This window comes from Lynx canadensis, chromosome B1, assembly GCF_007474595.2.
Source record: "Lynx canadensis isolate LIC74 chromosome B1, mLynCan4.pri.v2, whole genome shotgun sequence".
NCBI classification, from domain to species: domain Eukaryota; kingdom Metazoa; phylum Chordata; class Mammalia; order Carnivora; family Felidae; genus Lynx; species Lynx canadensis.
Window position 1 is genome coordinate 65,112,366 of NC_044306.2, and position 26,125 is coordinate 65,138,490.

Sequence of the window (26,125 nt, forward strand, 5' to 3'; positions counted from 1 at the left end):
AAATATTCTGGCTTTGTATATCTTCCCCTGTCATCCTCACTGCTAGATGTGTCTCATAAACATCCTTAGAGAACATCAGGATTTCATCAGATGTTGAAGCTGACCTGCTGAACTTATAGTAAATTATGTTATAATGATCTCAAATGATGATGAAAAGGCATTAGATAAAGTTCAACAGTCTGATCTAAAAAAAAAAAAAATCCACACACAAATAGAAACACAAATAGGAATAGATGGTCACTTTCTTAACCTTTTTAAAAAGAAATTTCAGTCAAGACACATCATTATGCTTAACATTAAAACATTCCTGGGGCGCCTGGGTGGCGCAGTCGGTTAAGCGTCCGACATCAGCCAGGTCACAATCTCGCGGTCCGTGAGTTTGAGCCCCGCGTCGGGCTCTGGGCTGACGGCTCAGAGCCTGGAGCCTGTTTCTGATTCTGTGTCTCCCTCTCTCTCTGCCCCTCCCCCGTTCATGCTCTGTCTCTCTGTCCCAAAAATAAAGAAACGTTGAAAAAAAAAATTAAAACATTCCTAATAAAAACTCATTCATCATGCCCTCTATCATTACAGTTGCTTGACACTTGATATTCTGGAAATAGCAACCAATATTATTTGAAAAGTTAAAAACATGATGTAATGATGTTGAAAAGGAGAGGGATTTAATATGGTAATATAGTGAATACACAAGAAAGTGATTGGACATAAATTTCAGCATGATGCTTTTTTGTGTTCAAATAATACCCGATAAAGATACATTTATAATAGCAAAGATACTAAATAACTAGGAATTTATAATATCAAATAAGGTAGAAGATCGCTTTAAATAAACCTAAGGACTATTTATGACTTAAAAAGACAACTCTAAACGTGATTTTAATAACTACTAACAAGACTCATATATGACAAAATGGTTTTAAAGTTTGTGTAGTGAAATAAACCTGAGAATAGTTAGGAAAATTTCCAAGGGGAAAAATATGGATGAAGTGAATAGAAGAACTTGCCTTATTCCCAAATATTAAAACATGTAACGAAAGGCAGAGTTGTTAAAATAGTTTAGGACTGACACTGAAATAAATCAGTGGAACTGAGTGGAGATTTCAGTAAAAAACCCAAATATATAAGTACATTTAGTACATGTTAAAATTTATTCTTCAAATCAGTAGAGGAAAGGATGGATTGTTCTATAACACATGGGAATAATTGGCCAGTAATATGGATAAAGATAAAGCCAATCTTTGCTTTGCTTTTATACAGAAGTAAAATTATAAATGGACCAAATTGAAATCTTAAAAATGAGATTAGAAGCAATGAAAATATCAGTGAATTTAAAAAGCGATTTTGGTATAGGGAAGGTCTTTCTTTTTGTGACACAAGTGTCAAAAGCCAAAGAAAGAAAAGCTTGATATATTTAACTACATAAAAATTAAAATGCTGAAGTTTGTTAAGCAACTTAAATGCATTCTGGGAGGTAAGGAAGTGGATATTTTCTTCATATTTGATAAAGGGCAAATGTTCTTTAATACAAAGCTCTTATAAATTTATAAAAAGATAAATTTTAAAGAAAAGTGTATAAGATATACAAACAATTCATAAACAGAGAGCCAGGAAACACGTAAAGATGCATAGTCTTCCTGATTAATGAAGAAATTCAAATTAAAGCAAGATGTATTTTATATTGTAGACCTCTCAGACTGGCCAAGGTTTCAGGGTTGCTTCTCAGTGATTACAAGAATCTGGGAAAATCTCTCATCATTTGTGGAATTGTTAATTGATGAACCTTTTTGACTCCCCCCCCCCCCCACCCAGAGACAGAAATGTAGTGCAAATGGGGGGAGGGGCAGAGAGACAGGGAGACACAGAATCTGAAGCAGGCTCCTGGCTCTGAGCTCTCAGCCCAGAGCTGGACCCCATTGCAGGGCTCGAACCCACGAACTGTGAGATCATGACTTGAGCCAAAGTTGGACGCTTAACTGACTGAGCCACCCAGCTGCCTCTGACAAAACCTTTTTGGAAAGAAATTTGACAGTATCAGTAAAAAATGAAAAGTGTTTATACCTTTGGATCTAGCAGTTCTACTTACAGGAATTTATAACAGGAGTTATGCAAAGATATATGTGAAAGTTCATTGTATCATTAGGTATGATAAAAATTAAAAAGTGGCAAATATATCAGGTGACTGGTATTAAATTATAGTCCATCTATACAGTGATATACTGTAAGAATGTTTAAAAAATTAGGTGTTTGTTTTGTTGTAGAAAGATGTACAAAATGATAGGTAAAAAGGATAGCTTGCATAATTGGATATTTTAAGTAAAATATTTTAAAGTTAGAAATGTAGAGTTTATATCTGCATAGTAAGTGTATTTAAAAGACTGTTAACAGCCATCTTTGGAGAGGAATTGGGAGGTTGAAGGTAATAAGGTTGGGGAATTTTTGCTTTTTGCTTTGAATCCTTCTGTACTGTTTTTTTCCTTTTTTTAAAAAAGGGAACATATATTTTATATTTTAAAGTTAAAGGAAATCAAAACAGTATCAGAATATAGATCGATACCAAAATATAATGACTGTATATTGCATAGATTTTTATTCCTCTTCATAGAAAATGAAAAACAAGGAGCTTTTCATTTTGTGGCCAAATAGCATTTATTTATTTGAGAATAACATTGATTTTTGTGTCCTAAGTGTTAATGGCATGTGGTCTACCTCAGTTCAGAAGTTTTTCCAAAAGCTCTAACAGCGCTTTCTCTTTTGGAGACTTCTTATTCTTTGTTCTGCCTCCATGATCCTGAGTTTATTTAAGCAGTGGGCTTTATCACAATCCAAAAGTGATGAAAATTTTTGTATTAGATTTAACTATAGTTTGGTTAGTCAGTGGGGCAGATTTCAGATTTCATCACTATACTTCTGTATTAGTGTGCTGCCTGGGTGACCTAGTCAGTTAAGTGTCTGACTCTTGATTTTGGCTCAGGTCATGATCTCACAGTTTGTGAGCTCGAGCCCTGTGTTGGGCTCTGCACTGACAACGTGGAGCCTGCTTGGGATTCTCTCTCCTTCTTTCTGCCCCCCCCCCCCAAAAAAAAATAAGTAAGTAAACTTAAAAAAAATAAATTTACACTTTTGCATTAGAAAATGCCATTTGCTATTTTTAAGAGGTGCCACTCCTAGAAGCAGAAATCAGTGTGATTTGTCCTCTCTTAAATATCAGTAAAGCCTTCTTGTCTGCAGTCTCCCAGTGTTACAATTCTCCATTCTTGTATTTAACTGGGTGTGGGATTTCTTTACCTAAGAACTTCTTAAACAGGTCTGTTCTTTGTCACGTGTTCTGTATCATTTCTACCAACTGTACTCCCTTCTCTATTCTAATGTACACATGGACCACTTTCAAACCATGGTCTTGACAAGAAAAGACTTTCCATGTTTAATATGCAAAAATTAACAGTGGCTGTCCTCTCCCTAAAAGAACTCAGAAAAATTCTAACATAAGACAGTCATTTCCTCTACTACCATCTAGACTAACCTTGCAGAGATTAAGTCTTAAGCATTGAGTTGGTTGAGACTTTTAGTGTGGTTTTTCGTTAAGTAATTCTTGATCAGAAAATAGAAGCAAGTTATACACTTCAACTCTGGTTATATGATTTGTTAAAAACCTTGTTTGATCCCTGAAGAGGAAAATGATTACCCAAGATACATTCATCTGCAGTATACTGTATTGTTTAGGTTTTCCCATCTTTTCTGACATTTCTTCAGAAGTTATCTTTTTCCTCCCAGACTAACTCCTGATATGCCATCCATAGGATCTTTACACTTTCAAGCCTTCTTAAGGGAAAAACTTCCTTGTAAAAGTTAATTATGATCTTTTGGAAAAGGTCAAAAATAGAAAGCTCTGTTTATTTACTTTAAAACCTAAGGTCAGCTTTATTCTTAAATTTCTCTTCAACTTCATCTCTACTTCAACGTCTAGTTTCTATAGCAACTGAGATAGGGTCAAAAAAGAGGAATTGTAAAGAAATTTAGTTTTTAACATAAGGAAAGAAGATTCCAGGAACACAGTCACCGCTTTTGCAGGTTGGAGCCTACATTCTGTATCCTAGAAATTCTGTATTTTTTCCTGAAGAGGCCAGACGTTTACTCTCTTTCACAAAGCCCCAGAAAAGATTGCTGCTTGTCTTCAACTGCTTAGTCCCAATCAAATTGATTAACCAAATTAAGACGGCTAAGAGAGAGAACACTTCTGTTGCAGAAGTCGTAGTGACCAATAGAATGATTTTTCTGGGACTCACTGTGTGAATTGTCTATTTTTTAAATCATGCATTCCTTAAAAGTGATAGCTTTTTTTTTCTTTTCTTTGTCTCATTCAAGTGTGATTGGTGGGAAAATCTAGGTACTTTTGTCTGTGTTCTTTGTCTAGCTGGATTAAGCTATAGATGTTATTGTATTACTCATGTGGGGAGATATTGGAGGTGGGAGAAATACTGCCAGACACTAACAAGGATAACATCACAGTGATGTTTTGAGTGCCTAACATTACATCGTCAGACATGTTTATAAAACTTTAAATAGAAATGATGTCCCATTTTTTTTTTAAGTTGGTGAAGCTGGAGGAAGATCAGTGCTTTTTTATATTATAGGAACTACCTTCTGTTGAAGAACTCACTATTATCCTGCCTGAAGATATTGAATTAAAGCCTCTTGGGATGGTTTCAAGTATTATTGAGCAATTAGGTATGTAAATGATTTTATTAATCAAATTTTTTGTATCCAGGTATGTGTTCATCAAAGAATTTATGACTAGTGAATTTTCTGTGAAATATGTAATAATACTTCATTTTATAGTCACTAAGTTTGAATAGATAAATTCAGTTTTTACCTGTATAGGTTACTAATAAATACATTGTCTTTTTAAAAATTTAAAGTCTACTTTTACTGACATTTCTCCAGAATTTGATTTGGTATCTTCGTTTTTTACTACTATTAAATTACTACAAATTTAGTAACTTTACACAACACAAATTTATTATTCTTCAGTTCTCTAGGCCAGAAGTTTGATATGTGCCTCACTCTGCTAAAATTAAAGGATTCGTCAAGGCTGAGTTTCTGTCAGGGCTCTAGGGAGGATCCATTTTCTTGTCTTTTTTAGCTTCTAGAGGCTGCCTGCATTCTTTGGCCCATGGCACCCTTCATCTTCAAAGGCAATAATATGCCTTATCTCTGACCCTTCTCCCTTCATCATATCTCCCCTGACTACAGCCTTAGAAGATTATCTGCTTTTCGGGACTCCTTAGGTTGGGCCTACACATATAATCCAGGATAATCTCCCCATCTCAAGGCTCTTAACCTTAATCACATCTGCGATTTTTTTTTTTTTTTTAATGTAAACATATTTACAGGTTCAGGGATTAGGATGTAGGTATCTTTTGGGTGGGGAGTGAACATTTTTCTGCCTACTGCCTTTGATTTTTATTTTAGAAACATGTAAATTAGCTCTGTGATTTAATGGCATGAAATTTAAAGCTGTTGGTTAAGAGAACTATATATTACAGATTTCTTTTAGCCCTAGGATGTGAGGTAGGAACATGAAAGGCCTTGAAGTTAATGTAGCTAACATTAAGTCTTATAGTAAGATACACCTGAAAATAGAACTCAGAGTTGACAAAGTCAAAGATACTTAAAATGGGTGGAAGACCTAGATTGTCCACCAGCCTCCTTAGTTTACAGGACTTAAGGGACACAGGACAACCCAATTTACTTGCCCTTATGATCAGTTGTATAATGAGTCAGTGATAGAAATTGGACTTTTGACCTTTTTCTAACAGTGTCCACACCAATATTTTTAAAACTTCATACATTTATAATTTTGTACTTTTACAATTTATTAATCAAAATTTTGATTAAAGTGAAACATCCTTTTTATAAAAATCATGATTATTAAAACTATTTACCTGATTCTAAAATCCTTACATTTACTGGTTTTTGAGTTATCCTTTGGCATTTAAGAATGTACATAAATAAGTCAAATAAATAATTATTTGCTTACATGGTATGAGTTGAGCATCTATTAGGCTTGATGTTTATAGAAAAAATTTAGGTCATAATGTTTATCAAGAAAAAATGTGAACTATTTGATAAGCACAGAATAATGCTCTTTACAGATACTGTTTTGACTAGCATGCCCTAATAGACTAAGAAAATTCTCAAGCTGCCGGGGAAAAAAGATTGTATCAAAATTATCACATACTCCTCTCTTTTGAGAGCCTAAAATATCTAACATTATTTGGACCAGATTACAAAAGAGAAAATGAAGTATTAGTACATTAAGCAAAAAATAACATGAGTTCAAATGAGAACCCAAAGAGAAAAAGAGAGGATTTGGCTTTGTACTCTGCAGTTCTTCTACAAGTTATGCTGGTTTGTTCCTCTCTCTCTCTCTCTGTTTTAATTTGGAAAATACAGGAGGCTAATTAGATATTATTCACCTTGGTAGAAGTAGAGAGATATCATAAAATTAAGGATCTTATGCTAGTACCTATTTGACTGTTGAAAGCCTTTGAACATCTTTATCAGTGTATGGTATAAACTTTAAGTTGATTTGTACCCAACGACCTGCAACTGCCACCTAGAATCATAATAAAAAAAGAATAGTTCTGTAGGCTGTGGAAACAGGGTCAGTAGTTGTGATATTGCAGGAAGATTTTAGGTTCTGGTGATAACTTGGTCTGGAATTAGCCAGATTATGATTATAAAATATTAACATTATGATAATGTTAATCTCTTGAGTTCTGTTTTCTCATCCTTTTATGAAATGAAGGTATTAGATTAGGTGATCTTTTATTTTCATGTAATTTGATTCTTGGGAAGGGGATTAGGGAAGAGAGATGATTGAAAATGAATTCTCTTAGTGCTCACTATCATTATCAATCCTTACTCATCATCTTTATTCCAGAAACAGATCTAACTCAAAAAATGTTGATCTATATATAATCTGTGACTTATACGTATGTTCAGAACTTAGAAGCAGTAACTGATGGGGACGCCTGGGTAGCTCAGTTGGTTAGGTGTCCCTCACTACTGCTCAGCTCATGATCTCACAGTCCGTGGGTTCAGGCCCTGCATGGGGCTCTGTCCTGACAGCTCAGAGCCTGGAGCCTGCTTCGGATACTGTGTCTCCCCCACTCTCTCTGCCCCTCCCCTGCTCATGCTCGCTCTCTCTCTCTCTCTCTCTCTCTCTCAAAATAATAAATAAACATTAAAAAATGTTTTTAAAAGAGGTAGTAACTGATACAATTGAAGTTTTTGAAGTGAATTTTAATAATCAATTACTATATTTCGTTTCTCAAGTAGACGTGACATCTGTAATGTGGCAAAGCATTCTTGCTTGTTACTCTAATTTTCTAAGAGCCTACTGCTTGTTTTTTCTCTTTGCTATGTATGGTAGACTGGTTGTTTAACATTTGTGTCATATACAGGAATTGATTATGATAGACTCGTGGGTTAATGCTACTGCTTTTTGAGAAAGAGAGTGATAAAAATTGCTGTTGAGTCCTATCATTCTTCATCTGTTCTGAGCAAGATGCTTTTATGAAGTCTTTAGCGTTTTCATAAAACAGTAAGTATTCAGTTCTTTGTAGAAAAGAATTTCTACAATGAGAAAGAAGACTGATTTTTCCTAAAATAAGAGTTTTGTGAGTAAATGCGATTATACTTTTTTGGATAAAAGTTGCTTGAGAAAATGTACATGACTTAAATTTATTGACTTTTTAATGGGCGATACAACTTTTCTGTGAGATTTTATACTTTAGGTTTTTTTTGTTTTTTTTTTTTTTAGAATTGTAGCTTTTGGGGTTTTTTTTTGTTTTTTTGTTTTTTGGTGTGTGTTTGTTTTAAGTGTATTTACTTTGAGAGAGAGAGAGAGCATGCACGTGTGTGAGTGGAAGAGGGGCAGAGAGAGAGAGAGGTAGAGAGAATCTCAAGCAGGTTCCATGCTGACTCAGGGCTTAATCTCATGACCACAATGTTACAACCTGAGCCAATAGATAGCAAGAGTTGAATGCTTAATGGACTGAGCCACCCAGGTGCCCCACACAGGTACCCTAGAACTGTAGCTTTCTGTATTAAATAAAAATATGTAGACTCTATTTCCCTGTATCACTTGATAATAAATAGCTTGTTGATGTAAGAGGAATAGTTACCAGATACATTATCTCATCTTAAATTTCATTTTAAATTATGTTGGAATTAAAGGCTAAATAAAATTATTACTTAAATTTTACATTATTGTCTAATTAAATCTTGAAATAATCTGCTCTGTTTCATTTTTCAGTAATAATTGAATCCATGACTAACCTACCTCCGGTTAATGAAGAGACTGTAATTTTTAAAAGTGATCGACAAGCAGCAGGAAAGGTTTGTTAAAAAAAAAAAAAAAAAATCAGATCTTGAAAATTATGCTGTTTCTTTGTTGATTGTTTTTTCTGACTTTCCCTATCTGTCCTAAAAAGAAAGAATTTATTAATTTTAGTAGGTGAGCAATCTAGAGCTCTGAAGTTTTACTTTTTCTTGATTTTCGTCAGTGCTTCTTATCTGTTGATATATTGGTTTAATACTGCTTATCACTCTTTGCTGCTTGCATCATTAAATATAAAATACATTTTTTTCCTGTTTGTCAGGTACTTTGTGAGGCAGTGGTTCTACATATTGAATATCTCCAAGTACTCAAAGTTGAGTGCAGGAAACTTTCTACAGTGTAGTAGTTAACCTTTTTTTGGTTTGTGAGTCCCTTTGAGTGGTGGCTCTCAAAACTTTAGACTTTGGTTTCCTCTGGTGGAATCTGAGGATGAAAAAAAGAAAAAGTAGAAAAAGATTTCAGCAATAGCTGTAAAGTGTCACTGTAAGCACATTCTGGGAAATTATGAGTATGTGTACTTTAGTACTTAACATAAAGTTGAGTCCCTTCTAACATCCTTTGAATGGAACAACTCTGCATGTCCATCTTTAATATGGAAGACTTCACATGTTACCAAGTCTGTGCAATTTTGAGCAGTCAGCAAAGGATGTAAAGTCAAGAATATAAATACCAACCAAGTGTTCCTTTTTCGGCTGTGGGGGTAGCTTTATTCACCTCAGCATTTGCACCATACAGAGTACAGTTCTTTGTGTATTGTGTTGAAGACAGATAAGAAGTAGCTTTTTGGGGTTTAGTTTTCCCCAGGTAGCCAACAGTTGGCTTCTTTTTTTGTTCTAGGACAATTAATTTATATCTAATCAGAAAAAAAGCATATCTTTTTAATTATATTATTGGATCATTCATGTAATTTTCCCTTTTTTCTGCCATTTCCCTACTATCCCATTCTAACACAAGTTGGAAAGAGCTCAGGTTTTTATCAGGATCCTACCACCTTATACTACCTACTTATATTTATATTTAATGCAAGTATATTTAAGTTTATAATATATAAAATCATATATATATGTATTAGGTTGACAGGCTAATTTACCAAAGAGAAATGAGTGACTTAGGATTGTAAAGCAATCAGTGGTAGAATTACTTGGAGTCTAGAGCTAATCTATTTTGGCAATGCTGGAGAAAGTCAGTGAGGGGAAGAAAGATGATTTAATGCTTAAAGGATGGTGCTGTACTTTTTTGTCTTTCAAATACCTAAGCTCAGTCCTTTTCTTTCAAGTATGGGTTCTGCTGGTGCCTTTGTGAGGTGTTAGAGATATGCTGGGGGCTGTACCTCAGAGAAGGTTGAGAGAGAAAAGGGATGGGAAATGAGTAGATGATTGTGACATGAGCTGCTCTCCGTGCCCTTGGGCATATATACTTCTTTAGGAGAGACCAGTATTCTGCCCGGTGCAAAAGCAAAGCATTTCTCGCTGTCCTCAAGAAAGATGTAGAAGAAGGGAGAGGAGAAGAGGGAACAGAAACATAATTTCTTCATTTTCTGCCTGGGAGTTGAAAATGATCATTTCCATGATTCCTTTTATTTATGATTTTTGTGACAGTTACCTTTTTCTCTAAATAGCTAGCTTAGACAATTTTAATTTCACAATACCCAACACTAAGCCGGTTAAAAGCCTCTAAATTCACATTTCTTAATATCTCTCATTACATTTGAATTTTTAATTCTATAATCGTGACTAATGTTAATATTCAGCTCTTTTGTCATTTGAATTTGAAAGGTATCAGATAAAAATGTAACATTTACGCCTCTAACTTTAGTTATGTGACATAAGTCTAGAGGGAAAAATTAAATCTATTTCTAAATTTTACATAGAGAGCTTTGTAAATTCAAGAAGTGACAAGCCTTTAAAAAATATTTGATCATAAATGGAAGCACTTTGAAATGATTCCCCAATATAATGGCAGGGGAGAGGAGAGTTGGGAATATCAAACCATTGATCAGAAAATGAAATTGAATCTGTTTTAGATCTTATTTGGACACTAAATTAGTTTTACCTTCAATGTCAAACCTTTGTATATCTTTTCTTTTTCCTCTGCCCTTCAACAATAATGAGCCACAGTGATATTTTGTATATTTTTTTATTTTTATTTCTTTTAAGTTTATTTATTTTGAGAGAGAGAAAGCATGAGTAGGGGAGGGACAGAGAGAGAGGAGAGACAAAGAATCCCAAGCAGGCTCCACACTGTCAGTGCAGAGCCTGGCGCAGAGCTCAAACTCACGAACTGTGAGATCATGACCTGAGTCAGAGTCGGTTGTTCAGCCCACTGAGCCACCCCAGCACCCCTGTATATCTTTTAAAATTCATTGAAATTCTGTAAGCAAGTGAAATTATCCCCACTTACTTAAAGATCACAAAGTTAAAAAGGAATAAAATTGAGTTTCCAACCCATTTGGTCTGTCTGATGCATTTCCCTTAAACCTCCTCCCCCTTCCCTACTGTTATAAGGAAGGTGACCTTGGATTTGTGTTTCTTCCTTTTGCCCTTTAATCCTGATGATGAATAGTTCCTTTTGATAAATGAATAAAATTTTATTTTTAATGTTTAGCTCTTTTTTTTTTTTTTTTTTTTTTTAAATTTTTTTTTTCAACGTTTATTTATTTTTTGGGACAGAGAGAGACAGAGCATGAATGGGGGAGGGGCAGAGAGAGAGGGAGACACAGAATCGGAAACAGGCTCCAGGCTCTGAGCCATCAGCCCAGAGCCTGACGCGGGGCTCGAACTCACGGACCGCAAGATCGTGACCTGGCTGAAGTCGGACGCTTAACCGACTGCGCCACCCAGGCGCCCCAATGTTTAGCTCTTTAATATCAGGGGATTTAAAAATTGACCAACCTGTGCAATATATTATCCCTATATAACATGAATTACTTGTTTGTTTTGCATTTAGTCTTCAGTATTTGTTAGAACAGGTTTTGTTTTTTAATTATTATGTACTTTACTTTCTAATGAAACAATGAAATGTTTTCCCTGTCAAATATTGAGCAGAAATTTTTACTGATCTTTTTTTCTTTTAAAGATCTTTTTAAAGATTCTTTATTTAAAGAATACTTTGTTACAGTCTGGTTGGTAGTATGTGTTGATTTTCTGGAAGTATAGTTTGATACAGTGGTTTTTTTTCTTTTCCTCCCCCAGCAACTTGTGAAGTAATAATACACAGGGTGATTGAAATAATCATTTAATCTAACCAGTGAACTAGAATACTCTTATTTTCTTCATTTTTGTTAATAGGAAGTCAAAATAGTAATTGATAGGAGAATTCTTTATGGCTGTGGAGTGTTCTCGATGCATCTTTAGCCAGCTGTCTCATGCCGGCCCCCAGCCACTAGAACTTTTGCCAGGCTGCATGTAGAACATCTAAGCATGGACTGTGCTGTAGAATGAGAATTTGGGGGAATGAATGTACTTCTCTTCTTGTCAGTTGTTTTCCTAACAGACCCTATGCTAGATCTGTGTAATGTGGTGTAGTGGTGTGTGTTTGTGACCTCTGTGTGTGACAGGAATCCTTTGAGGTCTTTTAGCAGAAAGATACTGCTTTTAAGTAAGAGATGGTAAGTATATTCTAGAGCCAAGTGGAAGGACACTGAAAACTACCTCTCAAATGACAGGGCAAGTATAAAACATTAGTTGGATTAGATTTTTGTGAGTACTTCTATGGAATATGTACTATTTAGAGTATAAAGAAAGCTTTTTGCGTTCCTTAAAGTAAATATCTTAGACATCATTATCCTAAGTTTTGTTTCTCACACTGTTGTCTCAGCCATTCTTTCCTTCCATCTGTACTCAGGATTTCTTGCAGAATCCTCAAGGGCAGGTCTGAAGACTGAGTAGGGGTAAAACTGTGAGGTGAAGTGGGGCTGGCCTGAGCCCTACTTTGTCTGAAGTCATTCTTCACAGTTTAGCTTTCAGGTATTAGCCAGTCTAAAATCTATACTTTGAAGCTGATAGTAGTTTAAAATATTGTCAAATCCCTCCCCCCCTTTTTTTTTTTCTATAATTCTGGGTTAGCTAACTTGCTTATGTGAACTCAGTTAAGTGTTCCTGTGGCTATTCAAGTTAGCATAAATACTTCTCAGTTTTGGTGTAAGCCATATATGGATTCACTAATGGAGCTTCCTGTCACCTGTTGTATGTATGTGGTGTTATTTTACTTAAAACTTTATAATGATTTTCTCATAGATACAGCTGATCAACACTTAAGATCTTAACAATAGTGAACTAAGCATGCTTTGATTTTTATCCAAGAATTTTGAATGTTAGTTCAAACTAGTCTGTATATAAACCTGAGGCTATTAAGGCATTGCTCTAGTGAAATCATTTCTCAGGATATGGAATTATTTATCCAGGGAACCATTCCTTGGGAAACAGTTTTATGTACCAGGTTGCAAACAATGATTATTATACTTTTATAGGAAATTTTTCAAAAACTCATTTTATCCCTGTCCAAACTTTGAAAAATGAGATTTGTCTATATTTATCAAAGTTAAAAAAGAATTAAGACTTAAATTTTTTTTTTTAAATATTTCCTTATTTTGGGGAGAGCACAAACGGGAGAGGGGCAGAGAGAGGGGAACAGAGGATCTGAAGCAGGCTCTGCAGGCTGACAGCAGAGACCCCGATGTGGGGCTTGAACTCATGAACCGTGAGATCAAGACCTGAGCTGAAGTCAGATGCTCGACTGACTGAGCCACCCAGCTGCCCCAGTAATTGTTAAGGCTTTTAAAAAAGTGACAAGACAATCTGTTACTTTATGTAATGTAAACCAGTAAGAGTCATGCTCCAGGATATCCCTTCGGTCCTTTGCGGTTCTGGTTGGAAGAGGTCTGCTCTTTGTATCTAGATCCTTTCAAAGCAAATTTGCTATTTTCTTTTAAAATTAAAAAAAGATAGGGGCGCCTGGGTGGCGCAGTCGGTTAAGCGTCCGACTTCAGCCAGGTCACGATCTCACGGTCCGTGAGTTCGAGCCCCGCGTCGGGCTCTGGGCTGATGGCTCAGAGCCTGGAGCCTGCTTCCGATTCTGTGTCTCCCTCTCTCTCTGCCCCTCCCCCGTTCATGCTCTGTCTCTCTCTGTCCCAAAAAAATAAATAAACGTTGAAAAAAAAAATTAAAAAAAAATAAAATTAAAAAAAGATAAATTTTTATGCTATTAGTGTTATTTCAAAATATGTTGCCACTTGTATTGAATACTACTAGTTGTTTTTAGGGTAATCATGTCTTCAGAATATTGGTACCCTGCCTGTTTTATGCCTAACTGAAAATTTAATAAAACCTTGAATGGTATACTGAAGAGAATAAAATGAGAATATTTACTATCAAAAATCAAGAACTGAGAAGGTACTAAAACATACTTTCAGTGCAGTTGGTTTAAAATGATCAAAGCTATTTGGAAAGTTATTTGGTAATTTTTTTAAAGTTTATTTGTTTATTTTGAGAGAGTGCAAGAGCACAGTGGGGAAGGGGTAGAGAGAGAGAGAGGAGAAAGAGAATCCCACGCAGTCTCTGCACGGTTAGCGCTGATTCGGAGCTTAATCTCAAGGTTCCTGAGATCATGACTCACAATCTAGAGTCAGACTCTTAACCGACTCAGCCACCCAGGGGTGCCCCAAAAGTTGTAATTTACATCCAGAGTTTTAATAGTAATCATACTCTTGGCTCCAATAATTCTGCCACTTACCAATGAATTTTCAGGAAACCTGAACTATGTAAATTTACATAAAAATATACTCATCATGGCATCATTCATCATATTGAGCAAATTGAAAGCTTCCTAAATGTCCTGGGAGACAAGTTAAATATATTGTGCCAGATCTATAAAGGAGTGTGCTATAGCTACCAAGATATACTTACGAAGAACATGGAAAAACTTAATGCAACCTTTGGTTTTAAAAGGGAGTAGTATACAAAACTACAGTGTGGTCTCAAAAGGAAAAATTTATTAATAGAAAAAAGACTATAGAAGTCTACACTGCTTTTGGTCATGTCCAGTTTCTATAACATACATACATTTATTACCAGAAACATTATTTTTAAAAATTTAGGTATTTCTTTTGAGAAGAGCTTGAAAACAAGAGGCTTTATCATTCTTAAAACATTTTCGGAAATAAAATATGTCTGTACTGAAAGTACTTGCTTTACATAAAAGTTAAAGGCTGTATAGCTTCTTTGGTTTTTTAAAAATAAGCAACTTCAAGTTCAAATCTACTTTTCTAAGTTTTATTTTTTTATTTATTTATTTTTTTAACGTTTTTATTTATTTTTGAGACAGAGACAGAGCATGAATGGGGGAGGGGCAGAGAGAGAGGGAGACACAGAATCGGAAACAGCCTCCAGGCTCTGAGCCATCAGCCCAGAGCCCGACGCGGGGCTCGAACTCACGGACCGCGAGATCGTGACCCGAGCCGAAGTCGGACGCTTAACCGACTGAGCCACCCTGGCGCCCCTGAATCTACTTTTCTAAGTTTTAAATTAGAAACAGTTGTGGTTTAATTTTATGAAAATGTTAACTACCATATGGGAACAGCAGAAATGATTGAATACCCATTAAAGCAGAAGCTAGCTTTTAAGTTTTGTGTCATAAGAGTCCAAGTGACACAGCATTTTATTTCTCAAAAGTTATCCATTGTAATTCTTTTCTTCATACTTTACAACTTAAATGAGGAATAATAAAAAAAATGATAATTTATATCTAATTGGTATACCACCAAAATGATTTGAATTTAATAAGGTACAAACTTGTTACACTTGTTTTAAATTCATAAAAAGGAAATCTGGATTGAGTTGATGCATTTATAATCAAAATATGAAGACTGATTATGCAAAAATGACTTAAATAGAAATACATTTTTATTGTTCTGACATGAGAGAATTACCTTATTATAACAATTACCAGTTTTTAAAAAATATTACTGTTTGAATTACTTTTTTACATATTAAAGGAGGTCTTTATGTTTTTTCTATTTTATAGATATTTGAGATATTTGGACCTGTTGCACATCCATTTTATGTGTTACGTTTTAATTCTTCAGAGCACATTGAGAGTAAAGGTATTAAAATAAAGGATACTATGTATTTTGCTCCATCAATGAAAGACTTCACCCAATACATATTCACAGAAAAACTTAAACAGTAAGTATGTTATTGACATGTTAGTTGTCTGCCTATCTGGTGTTTATATTTTAGGAATAATTTTCAGTGAAGTTCATTCATTATTGTTAAATAATCTGTCTTCCAAACAGTTCATTTATTTTCCTAATAAAATCTTTGAAAGGTACAATTTGTTATCAGACTTTACATGTAGAGATGATTTATATCTTTAACCGAAAAAGACATAGTCAGCTAGTAGGAATACATTTGGACCATATAAAGTTTCTGAATTCTAATTCATATTTTTTCCATTATATACTTTTCTAACATACATGCTATTTCAGTATTAGTATTACCACCCAAAAAGAATTCTTTTCCATTTTAAATAAAATTATTTAGTTTGGATTACATTATAGGCTTAACTAACAAAACTTTGTAATTCTCAAGAAAAAAAACAAAATGAGTACATTTCAAGTTGCTTATAAATTGTAAGTGTCTAGAAGAGACAACTAAAATATGTCCCTGAAAAGTTATGTATCAAGTTGATAAACGGTTGATTTAACCAACAAACTACTGCTCTCCCTTTTATAAGATGCTAAATGATGCCTATGGCATATGGAGGTAATATTTCTGCATGTTTATGGTACTCATTAATTTTGCATTTCCATGTGTTAATTGTGTTGCCAGATGTTAGCTGTAGAGCTGTTTTTATTAGTTGACCTTGTTATTATATAATTTAATTTTTATATTAAATCAGTGGCATATAGTTCAAGTAGAATAGCTTTTTTGGGGAAAAAAAAGTTGAATGCTTTGGAACGATGAAATGAATATAAACCATTTAAAAATATTATAAAATTAGGAGTGGAAGAAACACTTCAAAAGATTGGGGGAGGAGAGGGGATCCTAAATCCAAAAATACTTTGCATTCAGTTTGACACACAAGTCCCTTTTAGGTCTAGCTCTCTTTTGATGGGAAACTTGAAGTATAGTTGAAGCATTAGGAGTGTGGTTTTTGCAGAACATACAGGACCTTTAGTCAGTGAGTAGCCTTGGAGCTACATCAAAAGTACTAGCTAGTCCTGATGGCATGGCGAAAAATCTCTTAAGTATTTACATAGTAAATGAAGTCTCTGAATTCATTTATCATTTTAGAGATGAAAATTTTGTTCCTGATAATTCATTAAGCTCGTGTTTAGGAATCTACACAATTATCTGAGGGAAACATTTTGCCTGAGTTGGTGAGGTTGATTTTTCTAAATAACTGCTAAAAAGAAAGGTGAATTAAATAGACAGTAAAGTCATATTTTAAAATCATTCCTTAAGGGGCGCTTGGGTGGCTCAATAGGTTGAGCATTCTGACTCTTGGATTTTGGGATCTTGGGTTGTGATCCCAAACTGGTGTGATCCAGCCTTCTGTGTCACTTTGCGAGCTGAGTGTGGAGCCTGCTTGAGATTCTGTCTCCCTCACTTCCTCTGTCTCCCCCACTCATGCTCTCTCTCTAAAGTAAAATAAAAAATTAAAACGTTAAAAATAAAATCATGTCTTAAAACAGTATTTCATTCTGCTTTAAATATTAGGATGTTGCTGTAGTTATGGCATCATTTTAACTTAAAAAAATTTCTTTTAATGCTTTTTTTTTTAATTTATTTTTGAGAGAAAGACAGCATGAGCGGTGGGAGGAGCAGAGAGAGAGACACACACATAGAATCCGAAGCAGGCTCTAGGCTTCAGACTGTCAGCACAGAACCTGACACAGGGCTCCAACCTGTGAGCTGTGAGATCATGACCTGAGCCGAAGTCGGACGCTTGACCGACTGAGCCACCCAGGTGCTTCAGCCATAATTTTAACTTTTAACAAATAAAATATTTTAGCTTAAAACAGATACACTTAAAAAGATTTCCTGAAGACATTTACTGAGTAGATTTTAAATAGTAGAAGAAGTTTTTGTTCTTGATTTGCAAGAATAAGAATTTTGTCCTGGAAAGAAAAAATAAACTAAAGAATTGGGAAATTAGGCCCACCCTGCAGAAGCCCCACCTGACAAAGATTATTCTGTTTTAGACTGTATTTTGATGTCTGCATGGGAACTCTGTTGAGTGCTTGCCTTTGAGGTAGAGAAGTTCAGCTCCTCTCTAGTTTATCCACCTCTAGTAAGGCTATTTTAATTTTGGCTTCCCATGAGCTTACTTTCTTGTTAAAAGTGCTTTTTGAAATGTTGCTTGATCTCTTCTTCAGTAGATTTTGATTTTCTGTGGTAAATATACTAATGGGGAACTTTCTCCATTTATGTCTTTAAGCTTCTTGCTAAGGGCACCCCAGGCCATGAGATGGCATATATGTTACAAGGGGACTGGAACTGTGTTAACTGCATAGGTGTAAGCTAATAATTATTGAGTAATAGCTTTTTTGTAAATAGAAAAATCATTGATAGTGCCCTCATATACAGGGTCAAAGTTTTGAACCAAAAGAGCAGACTTCATGATTTTCATATTCTGCTAGCCCGTTGACATCTGTACATTTATTTTTATGGATTGTAGATTAATAATGATTTTAATGAATTAATAACTGAGAACCTCATTTATTTTTGAGATTTAATTTAAAGCAGTGAGGACATCTCCTAAAATTTTGTAACACTTTAATGTAATTGAGTAACAAGATATTGTCAAACTTAAGAAATCAAAAAGATTAAAAAGATAAAGATGAGCTTTCAGAAATCCTAGTCCTACTTAATAATATATGTACTTCTGTTGGTTGTAGAGTATAAAACTGTCCACTAAAAATAGTTCATGCTTGTGATTATACTGTCCTTCAGACTCTTCAAAATACTCCTTACCAAATGAGAGCTTGTTTCTGCCTTCTCTTTTGAGAAACACTGTTGGAGTAAGGTTTGGTTACTCATGAAGTATTATTGATAGCCCTCAGGTAAATACAGGAAGATATCATGTTGTTATCTCTACCATTATACCTGTAAAATCTTAAATAAGGGAATGCCTCCTGGTCATTTTTGTATCCTTGACACTGGAACTGTGTCTGACCTATAGTTGGTGTAGAATAAGCATTTGTTGAAGTGAACTTTATGAACTGAGCTCAGGTATCATCAAAGTCATTGCCTCTGGAGATGCTTATGAACTGCAAAACCACTTTCCTCTGCACACCACACACAGCCTTGGCTTCTTATTCTGGTTCCCTGGTTCTAATATTTATGTGTGTCCAGTTCTTGTGTTTTCCTTATTAGCTTTCCGCATCTTCTGAAACAAGGGAAGAATATACACTTGGTCCTTTTATTTTTTGCTCTTATTTTCACATATATTACAAAATTAAGGTTTGAGCTCATGTCTTCTACTTCATTATTTTCTATACTATTAACTAATAAACACTTAGCAGAATCTTAAGTACTTCTTGTTTTCTTTTGACTTTTTATTTTCTCTTTCTAGGGATAGGGGATCAGATGCGTCATGGAAGAATGATCAGGAACCACCACCAGAAGTAACTATAAGTCTCTTTACACAATATTTTAGGGATTATATAGGACTTGACTTTATAAAGTGTAATACCTGACCTGACCTTAACGAGGTCCTTAATGCTGCTTGGCAGTCACACTGCCGTCCTTGGGCCTACCTATGTAATGTTTCCATCTCCCAGGTGACTGTTTTATACCCCTCAATGAGAGTTTTTGATTGATCATTTTAGGAAAAAAAAATATTAAAAAACAATTGGGGGGAAAATATTTTTTTTTTTTCAACGTTTATTTATTTTTGGGACAGAGAGAGACAGAGCATGAACGGGGGAGGGGCAGAGAGAGAGGGAGACACAGAATTGGAAACAGGCTCCAGGCTCCGAGCCATCAGCCCAGAGCCTGACGCGGGGCTCGAACTCCCGGACCGCGAGATCGTGACCTGGCTGAAGTCGGACGCTTAACCGACTGCGCCACCCAGGCGCCCCAAGGGGGAAAATATTTTTTAAAAAATTTTTGGGAAAAAAATATTTTCAGCCATATTTTAATATTTATCAGTTTATCAGTTTCCTCCTAATTTACTATGTTTTTAATCAGTTTTGTGGACAGCTGGTAAAGGAAGAATTGTCATCATTGAAAACAATTTTATTCTTTAGTAAATTAACCATGGGAGCATGAAGACATTTATTAATGGTGCATTTTAATAAGCTGCCTTACTTTTGGAGGTACAAAATCATTAGAATCAGGGCACCTGGATGGCTCAGTTGGTTAAGCATCCTACTCTTGGTTTTGGCTCAGGTCATGATCTCACGGTTCATGGGTTTGAACCCTGTCCAGTGAGGAGCCTGCTTGGGATTCTTTCCCCCTCTCTGTCCCTCCCCTACTCATGGTCAGTCTCTCTCTCTCCGTCTCTCTCTCAAAATAAATAAATAAACTTAAAAAAAAATTGCTTAGAATCTACCTACCTCTTCATTTTTTTAGAATTACCTCCCTAAAAAGAGAACTCTTGATTTTCTTTCTTGAATTCATGTCAGCCAAATTAGTTTTATGTCTCAAAGTAGCTTGACAGTTTTTCTAGAGATGTGGAATAGTCAGGAGTAATGATTATTTAGCTTTCCATGGAGATCGTTAGGCAAATTTTCTTTTTTTTAAGTTATTAAAATACAAAAATTGCAGCAATGAGTATATATCTTCTTGAAAATAGCATGAATTTATACAATGTAAAGAAAGAATATTATAAATGAGAATTTTTAAATGTACTAATTCTGATGAAGTTTCTCAGTATTATAAATTCTTGGTATTTGTAGATTTAACTTTGTTCATTTTAGATGTTTTTAAGCAGTGGTGAAGAATCATGCTAGTTTCTAATTTTGCTGAGGCATCAATCAGGTAATACTCCCTTAGAGAGTCACTTAACCAGTGAGTGATCCTAGTTTAATTCCACATTACCGTGGGATTATGTTTTCTAATTTATGTTAGGTATACATGTGATTTCTGTTAAGGCTCTGAGGTTCACTTAGTGTTCTTAGTTATTTTTAGGGTATCTTCATACTGAAATTGTATGTTTTTAAAGTATTTAAGGGGTGCCTGGGTGGCTCAGTCGGTTAAGCGTTCGACTTCAGCTCAGGTCACGATCTCGTGGTCCGTGAGTTCGAGCCCCGTGTTGGGCTCTGGGCTGATAGCTCAGAGCCTGGAGCCTGCTTCAGATTCTGGGTCTCCCTCTCTCTCTGCCCCTCCCCCGTTCATGCTCTGTCTCTCTCTCAAAAATAAACGTTAAAAAAAAAAAAAGTATTTGAGAAAATTCACAAAGGTCTTAACATATTTCTTGTGAAATGCAAATATTCTAATACATCCCTGTTGTTTTAGACCTAAGCTTTGAACTTGCTAATTATGGTAATGTTAACTGTTTATAAAATTGGCATGATTAGGTTAATTTTATTATTTATTTATTTATTTTTAAATTTTTTTTCAACGTTTTTTATTTATTTTTGGGACAGAGAGAGACAGAGCATGAACAGGGGAGGGGCAGAGAGAGAGGGAGACACAGAATCGGAAACAGGCTCCAGGCTCCGAGCCATCAGCCCAGAGCCTGACGCGGGGCTCGAACTCCCGGACCGCGAGATCATGACCTGGCTGAAGTCGGACGCTTAACCGACTGCGCCACCCAGGCGCCCCAAGATTAGGTTAATTTTAAAATGAAAACCCAGCATACTTCATGGGGTTTTTTGGGGTTTTTTTGTGTTGTTGTTGTTTGAAGTAGTTGACTGTCCCTTATTTCTGTAATAAGAGAAAACTTCTTGATATTTAAAGTTTATTATGATGAAATTTTGTAGTATAGAATTATTGCCTGACATTAATCATAGATTATGTATAAGGAATGTACTTCATTTCCATATTCATTTCTGATACGTGAATATGTAGTTTGTAGTTGAAGTAAGGTATTTGAGTATAAATTTCAATTAATGTGTATACAAGAAACAGTGAATTTTTTTCTGACCTTAGGAGATGATAGCAAAATTATTACCTAAAGCACTGTCTAAAATAAACCAATGCCAATTAAAATCCTTTAATACCGGCCTCCTGCTCTTAGGACATGCCCAATGACTGGCTCATAAGGTTCTTTATTCTCCAGTTTCATCATCTGATTTCTCTATATAAGCAGCTTTCACTTTGCCTTACAGAACCAATTTCATGTCTCAAATATACCATGCCTTTGCACATATTCTCACATATTCTCCTTGAAATTTCTCTTTCCTTTATTTTCACTGCTAATTCATTAGAGATTTATCTTGAGTTTCATAACAAACATCTCCCTTGCCCATTTTTTTTTCCTTTCTTCAGTCCTATACTCACATAGCACTGAGTCATAGCACTTGTTCATTGGCTTTTTAATCTCATTTGAACAGCTTCAGGGAAAAGTGTTTCCATCTGATCTCAATACTATCCTAGCGTTTGGCAGATATCAGATTTAACATGAGCTTAAAAATCTTAGCACTTTGAGATCAGCAATAAAATGTCATGTATTTGAAGGTACTAACGTTGATATTTTCGAATTTGATTATAGATTCTGAGGTATATGGACTCTTGGTTCTTGGAAAATTTGATCTAGAATATATTTCAGCAAGGCTATACTGAAAGTCTCATAAAAAAACTTTCATATACATTTTATTTCTCTTAATGTATCACATGCATACACAGTGAACCTGTGTAAGTAAAACATATCTGTTTTTTGATATTAATAGAATAATAAAATTATTCTAAGAAGTCATAGTATATATAGCTTTTAAGCTTTGGTATTTGGGCTAGAACAGTGAATCTCAGTTCTTACTCTTGGAAGTAAGACTGACTCTTCCCATTTGTAATTTAAAATGATTTCCTCTTGGAAGTCGGATCATCATGTACTGCTTATCTAATAAGCCTTTCCCTGCAGTCCAATCTAAATAGCATCCACAGTGATTTTTCTGCCCATATTGTGCCTTATTATTTATTTATAACCCTTAATATACCTGACATTATATTATTAAAAGATAATTATTAACTAAGATTATTAATACCTATAAAGTGTTTAGAACAGTACCTGGCATATAATGGGTATATATAAATTTTTGAATATTTTTATATTAGATCTGATAATTTATGTTATTTGCTTATTCCTAACTATTCCTTCCCTTTAGCATTGTTTGGTAGCTGGCATTATGATGAATATTGACTCTTAAACTTGAGGTCAGTCTTCTAGCTAAGGAATATCTGTATCTGAAGGTTGTTAAAGTTTGGCATTTTAAAGTTACCAATCTGGGAGAAAAGAAGTTACCTATCTGAAACTTTCTAGAAATTAAAAGATAAAAAGCCTTGAGTACTCTGGCCTGTGTTAATTAAGAGTTAATTCAGATATTGCTAGAAAATATTATCAAAAAGAGTAACATTCTTTTATTATTTGGGGTCAGTGTTAAATAATAGGCTTTTTCTCACTTCCAAGTATGTACCAATGAATTGGTAAATCCATGTGACATAATCTATATATTTTCCTCTGCAAGGCCTTAGATTTCAGTGATGATGAAAAGGAAAAAGAAGCCAAACAGAGGAAAAAATCTCAGATTCAAGGCCGGAAAAAATTCAAGTCTGAGTCTAATGAATCAAGTGAGTAAATGCAATATACAGTGATTTTTTAATCTTCATTTACGTTTATGTTAAGTTCATTACTAATAAAACTGAAATAAACCTCTGAATTCTCTTTTTACCTCCTGGTATCCATCTAACATTGGAGGCATTACATGGCGTGAAATGTGATGGAAGAGAGCCATGAGGAGTATTCAACCTTAGTTTTTTAAGCGTAAGGACGTAAAAATGGCTTCTAGGGATAGATAAAAGCTTGTGAGTCAGTTGTGCGTATAGGCATTTTTTTCTTAAGTAACCTCTGCTTTCATGTTTAGAATTAAATGATATAGTACTTAATATCTAAATCAAGGTATTTTATTTTTTAACATGCATTTTCTTTCATTATACCTTTCCTGTTTCCTTTTCCCTTTTTTAAAACTAAACTTTTTATAGGTTTACATGCAGTGGGAAGAAATAATAGAGATTTCTGGCATGCCTGTTACCCAGTTTCCTGACATGGTAACATCTTGTAACACTATACAGTACAATATCACAACCTCCAGGATATTGACATTGGTACAATCAAGATTCAGAATATTTCCACCACCCCTCATGTTGCCTTTTTTATAGTCACTCCCACTTCCCTCCCTCCCACCTTCTTAACTCTTGGCAATCACTTATCTTTTCTGCATTTCTGTAATGTATCTTGTCATGTCAAGAATGGTTATATAAACGGAGCCATACAATATGTTACCTTTAGGGATTGGTTTTTGTCACTTAGCATAATTTCCCAGAGATTCATCCAGATTGTTTTGTTTGTCAAATTTGTTTCTTTTCATTTCAAAGTAGTATTCCATGGTATGAATATACTATAGGTTGTTTAACAGTCATGCAAGGCATCTGGGTTGTTAATAATTTTGGGTTATAGGAATAAAGTTGTTTTATATATTTGTGTACAGGTATTTGTGTGAACACAAGTTTTCATTTCTCTGGGATAAATGTCTAGGAGTACAATTGCTGGATTATATGATAGTTGGATTCCCATCACCAGTGTATGAGTGACTCAGTTTGTCTGCATTCTCACCAGCATTTAGTTTTGCCACCATTTTTTATTTTAGCCATTCTCATAAGTGTGTAGTGATAATCTAATTGTGTCTTTAACTTGCATTTTCCTAATGGCTAAGTATTTTGAACATCTTTCCATGTCCTTATTTGCTATCTGTAAATCTTCTTCAGTGATGTATTTGTTCATGTCTTTTGCCCATTTTGTAACTGTATTTCTGCTTTTTTTACTCTTGAGTTATGGGAGCTTGTACATAATTTGTTCCAGCCTGTAGCTTGTATTTTTATCCTCTCAAGAGAGCCATTTGCAGAACAAAAATTTTTAATTTCGATGAATCCCTAATATATAATTGATTTTCTTTTGTGGAGTCTGAGGATTTCTTGTCCAGACATATATTCCAAAAGATTTTTCTCTTATTTTTACTTCTAACAGTTTTCCAAGTTATTTTAGCTATTCTAGTTGCTTTGCTTTTCCATGTGCATTTTTAATAATCTCTATATTGACAAAAAGTCTTGCTGGGATTTTGATGGGAATTGTTTTAAACCTGTTTATTGGTTTGGAGATAATTAATATGTTAACTGTATGTATTGAGTCGTCCACTGCACAAACGTGTATATCTCTATTAATTTAGATCTTCTTTGTTTTTTTCTAGCAGAATTTTGTGGTGTTTAGAATATAAAGCCTGTACTTTTTTTTGTTAGTATACACTGAAGTATTTCATTTTCAATTCATTGTAAATGGTTTTGCATCGTTAATGCCAGTGTCTATGTGTTTGTTGCTAGAATGTAGAAATAAAATTAACATATGTATGTTTAGCTTCTGTCTTGTGACCTTGCAGAACTCAGTAGTTCTAGGAGTTTTTTGTTTGAGATTTTCTACTTAGCCAATTACACCAGTTGCAAATAGGGACAGTATTCCTTTTTTGTTTTTCAAACTGTATTTGTTTTTGTTTTTGTTTTTTGGTCTCCCTTAGTAGCTCTCTGGCACTGTTGAATACATGTGGCTTGTTCTTGATCATAAGAGAAAACACTGTCTTTCATCATTAAGTATAATGTTAGGTATAGGGTTTTCGAGAACAGCATCTGTTTTTATCAAGTTAAGGAGAAGTTTCCATTTGTTCCTGTTTTTTGTAGCTTTAAAAAAATTATGACTGAAGAGTATTAAATTTTGACAGTACTTTTTCTGCATTGATAACATGATACAATTTTTTGTCATTAGTCTGTTAATGAGGTAGATTACACTGGTTTTAGAATATTGGACCAGCCTTTGCATCCCTGGAGTAAACCAGACGTGGTCATGGTGTATAATTCTTTACATATGTTGTTGAATTCACTTGTCTCCCTCTTTCTCTGGTGATTTTCTTTATTCTGAAACCTACTTTTTCTGATATTAATGTAGTTACTTCTTTCTTTCGATGTATCTTTATCCTTTTACTTTCAACCTAACTATATCCTTTGAAGTGAGTTTCTTGTAGACTTGTGTTCATGTTCTTTAATCCACTCTGCCAAGCATTTCCATCTGTTTTAATTGATGTATGTAGTCCATTCGTGTTTAATGTAATTTTTGATATGTTGGGGCTCAAGTCTGCCCTTTCCTGTTTATTCTCTGGATTTCATTTCTCTGTTTTATTTTTTCTGCCTGCCCGTGGGTACTGTAACTTTTTTTTAAATTCCATTTTGATTTGTCTGTAGTGTTTTTGAATGTGTCTCTTTGTATAACTTTTTCAGTGGTTGCTGTAGGTATTAAATTGTACATACATTACTTATCACAACCTACTGATATCATTGTTTTACCAGTTTGTGTGCAGTTTAGAAACCCTACCTCTTTATGTCCCTTTATTATTCTCTAGTTTATAATATAATTTGCATTAAATACTTCATATATATACAATTAGAATCACAAAAACTCTTATAATATTTGCTTCAACCTCAAACATAATTTAGAAAACTCAGAGAAGGACACTTTATTGTA

General features: G+C 34.5%; 1 protein-coding gene across 1 annotated transcript in view; it reads left to right on the top strand.

Moving 5' to 3' along the window:
* The window catches only part of NAF1 (nuclear assembly factor 1 ribonucleoprotein), a 43,604-nt gene that overhangs the window by 16,159 nt on the left and 1,320 nt on the right, over positions 1–26,125 (top strand). The window contains exons 3-7 of the mRNA XM_030312810.2: positions 4,629–4,722; positions 8,318–8,400; positions 15,422–15,582; positions 18,977–19,028; positions 23,031–23,133. Coding sequence (XP_030168670.1) covers positions 4,629–4,722; positions 8,318–8,400; positions 15,422–15,582; positions 18,977–19,028; positions 23,031–23,133 — 493 coding nt within the window. The remainder of the gene's footprint in view (positions 1–4,628; positions 4,723–8,317; positions 8,401–15,421; positions 15,583–18,976; positions 19,029–23,030; positions 23,134–26,125) is intronic.